Source organism: Erythrolamprus reginae, chromosome 8, assembly GCF_031021105.1.
Source record: "Erythrolamprus reginae isolate rEryReg1 chromosome 8, rEryReg1.hap1, whole genome shotgun sequence".
NCBI lineage: Eukaryota > Metazoa > Chordata > Lepidosauria > Squamata > Dipsadidae > Erythrolamprus > Erythrolamprus reginae.
This window is the reverse complement of record NC_091957.1, coordinates 22,785,716-22,794,534: the sequence shown is the minus strand read 5'-3', so window position 1 is coordinate 22,794,534 and position 8,819 is coordinate 22,785,716. Positions and strand designations below refer to the sequence as shown.

The 8,819-nt window shown below is 43.6% G+C and overlaps 1 protein-coding gene across 1 annotated transcript in view; it reads left to right on the top strand.

The window, feature by feature from the left end:
• Positions 1-313: 313 nt before the first annotated feature.
• LOC139170759 (uncharacterized) overlaps positions 314-8,819 on the top strand; it is a 100,457-nt gene continuing 91,951 nt past the window's right edge. Inside the window, exons 1-5 of the mRNA XM_070758258.1 lie at positions 314-455; positions 2,267-2,372; positions 4,103-4,195; positions 5,394-5,560; positions 7,610-7,734. Coding sequence (XP_070614359.1) covers positions 2,280-2,372; positions 4,103-4,195; positions 5,394-5,560; positions 7,610-7,734 — 478 coding nt within the window. The 5' untranslated portion in view covers positions 314-455; positions 2,267-2,279. The remainder of the gene's footprint in view (positions 456-2,266; positions 2,373-4,102; positions 4,196-5,393; positions 5,561-7,609; positions 7,735-8,819) is intronic.

Genomic DNA, 8,819 nt, shown 5'->3' with positions numbered 1-8,819 from the left:
ATGAGGGCACCTATCTCTAGGGGTGCCCTACTCCAAGGTTGGGGGCTCAACTTAATCCTGGTTAGTGCTAGCCGCTTTCTCCAGTTAAGCCACAAGCCAGGATTGACCGATTGATAAGGCTGGGCTTGCCCAATTTTACTGTAAGCCTGAATCAAACCATGATGATTAGTTAATATGTTGAGAAGGAGAAGGTGTGAAGCTTGAAAGAAAGACTGCATTTTGCAGCCTTCTCCTTCTTGTCCCTTTTAAGGGCCACATCCAACTGTCAACCGGACCCCGGAATCCTGCAGAGCCATCGTCTGATTGGCTCCCACCACCAGGCATCATTTCCAGGCCTAGTTTGTTGGTCATTTACTTAGGCCTTGAATCCGTTTGGTGCAGGACGGGTAGTGACCGGGCCCTCTGGCCTTCAAGAGGAGGCCACCCAAGCCTTGGTTGAACCCAAAGTCTGGCTGGTAAGGAACTGAGTTGGAGAGGGGGAGGGGGCTGAGAGGCTGTCTGGCCTAGTGGGCGAAGAGGGACATTGAAAAAGGAGAGGCAGAGCGGGAGGGGAGGTGTTAGAGAAGAGAATAAAGTAAAATATTAAGTTTGGGGGGGAAGCCAAACATTTTTGAATGGCCTCTAAGTAAGCTCCATCCTTCCCCCTCTACCCCTTCTTTCCTTCCTTCCTTCTTGTTGTCACCTCCCTCCTTTCTTCCTCCTTCTTGTGTTTCCTTCCTCCTTCCTCCCTCCTTCCCTCCCTTCTGTATTTCCTCCCTCCCATTTCCATCTCCTCCCTCCTCCCTCCCTCCTTCCATCTCTTCCCCTGCCTTCTTTCCTTCCTTCCACCTTCCTTCCACCCACCCTCTCTCTCTCCTGTTTCCTTCCTTCCTTCCTTTTTTCATTCTTACCTCCTTCCTTCCTTCTTTCCTTCTTTCCATTCTTACCTCCTTCCAGTCTTCCTCCCTCTCTCCTGTGTTTCCTTCCATCCATCCATCCTTCCTGCCTGCCTGCCTGCCTGCCTGCCTGCCTTCTTCCTTCCCTCCCTCCCTCTGCAACCCTCATTAGTTGCCGAGTGTATGAATTCCCACAAAATCATCTGCTACAACATCCTTCCTGTCAACAACTACTTCAGCTTCAACCACAACAATACATGAGCACATAACAAATTGAAACTCAGAGTAAAACGCTCCAAACTCAACCGTAGGAAATACAACTTCAGCAAGTGAGTGGTTAATGCCTGGAACTCACTACCAGATTCTGTAGTTTCGTCACCACCACCCTTCAAAACGTTTCCCTTAGACTATCCGCTGTTGACCTCTCACTGATTCCTAAAAAGCTAATAAGGGGCGTGCATAAGCACACCAGCATGCCTACTATCCCTTTCCTAATGTTTCCCTCTTATTGGTACCTATCTCATGTATACTACTTCAGCTTCAACCGCAACAACACACGAGCGCACAACAGATACAAACTTAAAGTAAAAACCGCTCTAAACTTGACTGCAGGAAATATGACTTTAGTAACTGAGGAGTTGATGCCTGGAACTCACTACCTGACTCTGTAGTATCATCACCTAACCCCCAAAAAACTTTATTGTTAAACTATCCACTGTTGACCTCTCTCGATTCCTAAGAGGTCAATAAGGGGCGTGCATAAGTGCACCAATCTTGTCACCCTGAAAATGCTTTATAGAAACATAAAAGATTAACGGCAGAAAAAGACCTCCTGGTCCATCTAGTCTGCCCTGATGCTATTTCCTGTACATTTTATCTTGGGATGGATCTATGTTTATCCCAGACATGTTTATATTCAGTTCCTGTGGATTGACCAACCACGTCTGCTGGAAGTTTGTTCCAGGCATCTACTACCCTTTCAGTAAAATAATATTTTTTCACGTTGCTTCTGATCTTTCCCCCTCAGAGAAAGGCGGCATACAAATCTAATAAACTATAACTAACCTCAGATTGTGCCCCCTTGTTCTTGTGTTCACTTTCCTATTAGAAACACTTCCCTCCTGAACCTTATTTAACCCTTTCACATATTTAAATTTTGGGGTCATGTCCCCCCTTTTTCCCTTCTGTCCTCCAGACTCTACAGATGGAGTCCATGAAGTCTTTCCTGATCAGTTTGATGCTTAAGACCTTCCACCAATTTTGCAGCCCGTCCTTGGACCCATTCAATTTAATCAATCTCGTTTTGTAGGTGAGGTCTCCAGAACTGGACACAATATTTCAAATGGGGTCTCACCACCAGCGCTCTGTTCTCCTTTTTTTCCCCTTCCCAGGTAGCTTGTTGTGATGGACGACCTCGCAAACCCACCTTCCTCAAAAGGAATCATGGAAAGCAGGCCATATATTGATAGTAAAATGATTAGGACCGAGTGGGCCCAGGTGAATGTTATTTTTTTCGGGCTAGAGATCAGAAGAAATAATAATTTATTAAATGTATTTGCATTTTGGGCTATGGGCCTTCTCTGAGCCAGGCAGCGAAATTTGGCCAAAATGTTATCTCTATAAAAAATTCCTCTTCCCTCCCCTTCCTCCCTCCCTCCCTTTCTTCCTCCATCTCTCCTTCCTCCACCTCTCCTTCCTTCCTTCCTTTCTATCTTTCTTCCTTCTTTCCAATTTTCCTTTTTTCTTTCCTTCCTTCCTCCATCTCTCTTTTCTTCCTTCCTTCTCTCCCTCCCTCTGTTTCCTTTCCATCCTTCCTTCCTTCCTTCCTTCCTCCATCTCTCTTCCCCTTTTTCTAAGATGCGATCCCATCTTTATTTTGGTCCTTGCATAAACAACATTATCCTTCCTACCTAAAACTATTACTGCTTGGACACTTTCTATAGCTGCTTCTTTAATTTTTCCGAATTCTCCCATATCACTCCTTATTAGTAGATGCTTGGAACAAACTTCCCGCAGACGTGCTTTGTAAATCCACAGTAACTGAATTTAAACATGTCTGGGATAAACATAGATCCATCCTAATAATAAAATACAGGAAAGAGTATAAGGGCAGACTAGATGGACCAGGAGGTCTTTTTCTGCCGTCAATGTTCTATGTTTCTATATTACTAATACTGCCCTCTCCTTTGTAATCACCCATTTTATGTTTAACATCCTATTAATTTCCTCTTGCACCTCTTTCCAGAATTCCTGCACTTCCAAACATTCCCAAAACATGTGCATAAGCACCCCTCTCCCCTGGCATCCATGCTAACAGACACCCTTAACATTCCCATAAAAGTACGCAAGTTGTGCAGGTGTATGTTACCAATTGTGGAAAGTTTTTCTCTTCATTTCTCTAACCGTTGCATTCTTCATTTTCCTTATAGTCCCCACTATATTCTTCATCTCATCTTCAGCAGATATACAGTGGTACCTGTACTTATGAACTTAATTTATTCCGTGACCAGGTTCTTAAGTACAAAAGTTTGTAAGAAATAGCAATTTTTCCCATAGGAATCAATGTAAAAGCAAATAATGCGTGCGATTGGGGAAACCACAGGGAGGGTGGAGGCCCTATTTCCTCCCAGGAGATTCCTAGAGAGGCCCCATGGAGGCTTTTCCCCGCCTTTTCTGGCGCTGTTTCCTCCCAGGAGATTCCTAGAGTGGCCCCACGGAGGCTTCTCCCTGCTTTTTCCGACCCTGTTTCCTCCCAGGAGATTTCTAGAGTGGCCCCACGGAGACTTTTCCCCACTTTTTCTGGCCCTGTTTCCTCCCAGGAGATTCCTAGAGAGGCTCCACTGAGGCTTCTCCCTGCCTTTTCCAGCCCTGTTTCCTCCCAGGAGATTCCTAGAGAGGCCCCACGGAGTCTTATCCCAGTCCTTTCCGGTTACAGTTTCGGAGGCTTGGGTTTGTAAGTGGAAAATGGTTCTTGAGAAGAAGCAAAGAAAATCTTGAACACCCGGTTCTTATCTAGAAAAGTTCGTAAGTAGAGGCATTCTTAGGTAGAGGTACCACTGTATTTGTAATTCACTTTGCCATCATCTAGTTAATCCCTGGTTCATGCACCCATCTTCAGCAGATATATTCTCATTGATAGAAAATGGACTGTCTTTTATTTATGCTTAAAAACTAAATGGAGATCTGCGTTCAAGTTGAGACCTCTCCTTGTCTTTTCTTCTTTGAAGCTTACAGAATCCTGTCGCCAGCTCATCTTTGTAACGGGCCTAGCATCGCTCCAACTGGGTTACAACCACTGGTTCTGCTACGCGGACACTACGGTGAGTGGCCTTTGCAAAGCAGGTGCCAGCTAAGAATGCAACAAATTGGATGTTATTTGTCATCTTTGTTTTGTTTTGTTTTTTTAAATCCATTGGTTAGTTTAAAAGTTCTAGCAACTTAGAACTAAGGAGAAATTTCCTGACAGTTAGAACAATTAATCAGTGGAACAACTTGCCTCCAGAAGTTGTGAATGCTCCAACACTGGACATGTTTAAGAAGACGGATAACCATCTGTCTGAAGTAGTGTAGAGTTTCCTGCCTACGCAGGGGGTTGGACTAGAAGACCTCCAAGGTCCCTTCCAATTTTAATATAATGTTATTCTGTTATTTTATTTTATTAACTATGTTGTTGTTGTTGTTATCTCTTTTATTCATTAAATATGAAATTCAGTCAACTGAACATTTAAACATGTATCACAAGTATTATTGACCAGTGCTGATGGTTGATAGGGGTTGCTGCCTGCATACTAGGTCAGGGGTAGGCAAAGTTGGCTCTTCTATGACATGTGGACTTCAATTCCCAGAATTCCTGAGCTAGCATGATTGGCTCAAGAATTCTGGGAGTTGAAGTCCACAAGTCAGAGAAGAGCCAACTTTGCCTAACTCTGTCCTAATTTAAGTCTTCAATGAAAAACGCTGCCGCAGGATTTCTTGTAAAATATATATTTTACTTTTCCTCTTATCAAAATGCTTCTCTAAATAAACTGTCACTCTTACATTTAACCACTGTAACAAACTATCCACAATACTATTATATAACTCTTATTACATCCACCACTACCAACACTAAGCACTAAGCACTAACTACAAACCACCCAGCACAAAACCACTCTATAACAAACCACTCTATAATATACCACTCTCTACTATAAGAAACCACACCCATACAAGGGTGTTACTCCTTATATAGGTTACAGCCAATCAGGTTGCAGCACATTTAGCAAACCCATGATTACATGCTGATTGTGGCTTACATCAGCTTTTCCTATGGTTACAAGCCATTTCCTTGCATTGTAATATTACCTCCAGAAATACACTTATTTCTGACAACTGCTGCTGCTGCTGCTACTGCTACTACTATTTTTAGGGAATTAGCCTAAAAGGAGCCTGCTCAGTGGAGCAGAAGTGCTAAGTCAATGTTGCCCTAAGGGCTATACCTGGTGGTCTCTATTTCAGCTGCTTCTTTCTTTCTTCCAGCTCATCGGACAATTTTATAATCTAACACGTTACAGCAGTGGGCAAAATGCCAGTGAAAGTGATAAAGTTTTCGATGAGAGGGTGGTCTTCTTCGCAAGCAGCCTGTTCCCCTTCGGAGCTATGATAGGGTCACTTCTAGTTGGAGTCCTGATGGATGCGTATGGCAGGTAAAGTGGATTCAGGGTGCTGGGAAGACCCCCTCCGTGCAGGCTGTTTTGGTGGTAGAGTGAATGAAGAAGGAGGGAGGAGGAGGAGAGAAAAAAGAAAAGTAATAGGAAGGGAAGAAGAGGAAGAGGAAGAAGAAGAAGAGGGGGAGGAAGAAGAGGAAGAGGAGGAGAAGAAAGAGAAGGAGAAGAGAAAAAAGAAAAGTAATAGGAGGGGAAGAAGAGGAAGAGGAAGAAGAGGGGGATGAGGAAGAGGAAGAGGAGGAGGAGAAGGAAGAGAAAGAGAAGAGAAAAAAGAAAAGTAATAGGAAGAGAAGAAGAGGAAGAAGAAGTAGAGGGGGAGGAAGAAGAGGAAGAGGAGGAGGAGGAAGAGGAGGAGAAGAGAAAAAAGAAAAGTAATAGGAGGGGAAGAAGAGGAAGAGGAAGAAGAGGGGGATGAGGAGGAGGAAGAGGAGGAGGAGAAGGAAGAGAAGGAGAAGAGAAAAAAGAAAAGTAATAGGAAGGGAAGAAGAGGAAGAGGAAGGAGAAGAGGAAAGGGAGGAGGAGGAGGAGAAGGAAGAGAAGGAGAAGAGAAAAAAGAAAAGTAATAGGAAGGGAAGAAGAGGAAGTGGAAGAAGAAGAGGAAAGGGAGGAGGAGGAGGAGGAAGAGAAGAAAAGTAATAGGAGGGGAAGAAGAGGAAGAAGAATAAGGGGGGAGGAGGAAGAGGAAGAGGAGGAGGAGGAGGAGAAGAGAAAAAAGAAAAGTAATAGGAGGGGAAGAAGAGGAAGAGGAAGAAGAAGAAGAGGGGGAGGAAGAAGAGGAAGAGGAGGAGAAGGAAGAGAAGGAGAAGAGAAAAAAGAAAAGTAATAGGAGGGGAAGAAGAGGAAGAAGAAGTAGAGGGGGAGGAGGAAGAGGAAGAGGAGGAAGAGGAGGAAGAGGAGGAGAATAGAAAAAAGAAAAGTAATAGGAAGGGAAGAAGAGGAAGAGGAAGAGGAAGAAGAAGAGGAGGAGGAAGAGGAAGAAGAAGAAGAGGAAAGGGAGGAGGAGGAGGAGAAAAATAATAGGAGGGGAAGAAGGAGGAGGAGGAGAACATGGTTTAAGATTCCAGATACTTTAGTCATAAAACTGATCAATGAAAATATCACTTCTTGGTTTATATCGTTGGGGAGTGTTGTGTGAACTCAGAGAGTGTTGGCTTGAATGAATAAACCGTGGTCAAAGCATCTCTTAGATCAGTGGTTTCTCAACCAGCTCCCCCCAGAGATTAGGATTGCCCCCACCCTCCTTGCCTTTCGCAAACTCCTTAAAACCCACCTCTGCCGTCAGGCATGGGGGAACTGAGACATCTCCCCCAGGCCTATATAGTTTATATATGGTATGCTTGTGCTGTATGTTTCTTTTTTAAAATAATGGGTTTTTAGATTTTTTAAAATATTAGATTTGTTTATTGTATACTGTTTTATTGTTGTGAGCCACCCCAAGTCTTCGGAGAGGGGCGGCATACAAATCTAATAAATAATAATAGTAATAATAATAATAATAATAATAATAATAATAATAATAATAATAACAACAACAACAACAACAACAACAACAACCTGGGAGTGTCAGGACCTCTTTGGGGCGGTCAAACGACCATTTCTCAGGGGTCGCCTAAGACCAGGGGCAAAGACAAATTTCTCATAGTGTTAGGAACTAAAGCTTGCATTCTGGCGCCTTGGGACATATTTTTTTACAATCTGACCAATCAGGCATTTACAGTGGGGGTGTCCCTCTGACCTTCCTGCCAATCAACTTCAAGCTCTATTGGGAGAATTGGTGTTCGACTTATGGTTGGGGGTCACCATAAGGGGTTGCGGCATTAGAAAGGTTGAGATCCACTGTCTTATATAGTTGCTTACCATCGCTGGGCAAGTTAAACCGAAGCAATTGGTCCCTAAAATGAAATCTTCCGCCTCATTAGGACCTCCCAATTTTGTCCCCAACCACCAATTCTTGTCTTCTTCTCCAATGCTGCCCAAGATGGAAGGAGCCTCTCAATCCCACCTTTTTTTTTTCTGTTGTGCCTTCAGGAAATGGACCATGATGTTCGATAATTACATTTCCTTGGTGTGTACCATGTTGATGGTTTGTGCCAACCTCCAACACGGATTTATCTTCGCCATGTTTTCGCGTTTCTTTATTGGCATCTCAATGGGTGAGTTTGGGGTGGGGGTGTCGGGGTCATTTCGCATGGAACAACCTCCAAGCGAAGAGAAAAGGGGCCCAGCGAAAACAACGCCCACTGTTTAATATTTGGTGGGCCGAAACATATAAACATAGAAGATTGACGGCAGAAAAAGACCTCATGGTCCATCTAGTCTGCCCTTATACTATTTCCTGGATTTTATTTTAGGATGGATCTATGTTTATCCCAGTCATGTTTACATTCAGTAACTGTAGATTTACCAACCACGTCTGCTGGGAGTTTGTTCCAAGCATCTACTACTCTTTTAGTCAAATAATATTTTCTCACGCTGCTTCTGATCTTCCCCCCAACTAACCTCAGATTGTGCCCCCTTGTTCTTGTGTACACTTTCCTACTAAAAACGCTTCCCTCCTGGACCTTATTTAATCCTTTCACATATTAAAATGTTTAGATCATGTCCACCCTTTCCCTTCTCTCTTCCAGACTATATAGATGGAATTCATGGAGTCTTTCCTGATCAGTTTTATGCTTAAGATCTTTCACCATTTTTGTAGCCCGTCTTTGGACCCCATTCAATTTCATCAACATGTTTTTGTAGGTGAGGTCTCCAGAATTGAACACAGTATTCCAAATGTGGTCTCACCAGCGCTCTATATAGCGGGATCACAATCTCCCTCTTTGCCACCCCTAAATCCTTCTCTTCTGAAGCTTTTGCTAACACAGAACTGCCAATACAATACTCAGGCTGAGAATTCCTTTTGTCCAAGTGCATTATTTTACATTTGGAAACATTAAACTGCGGTTTTCATTGCTTTGACCACTTATCTATTAAAGCTAAATCATTTGCCATATTACAGACACCTCCAGGGATATCAACCCTAAATGAGACCCTTACCAATGAATAGGATTATGTCAGCGGTAAAATCGACTTACCTTCGTTACTGGTTCAGAAGGGGAGTTGGTTCCAGAGGGCCTGGGCCACAACAGAGAAGGCTCTACCCCTGCAGTCCCGCCAGCTGATGGGACTGGGAGGAAGCCGACTCTGTGTGACCTAATGGATTGCTGGGATGTGTTAGGCAGAAGATGGTACCATA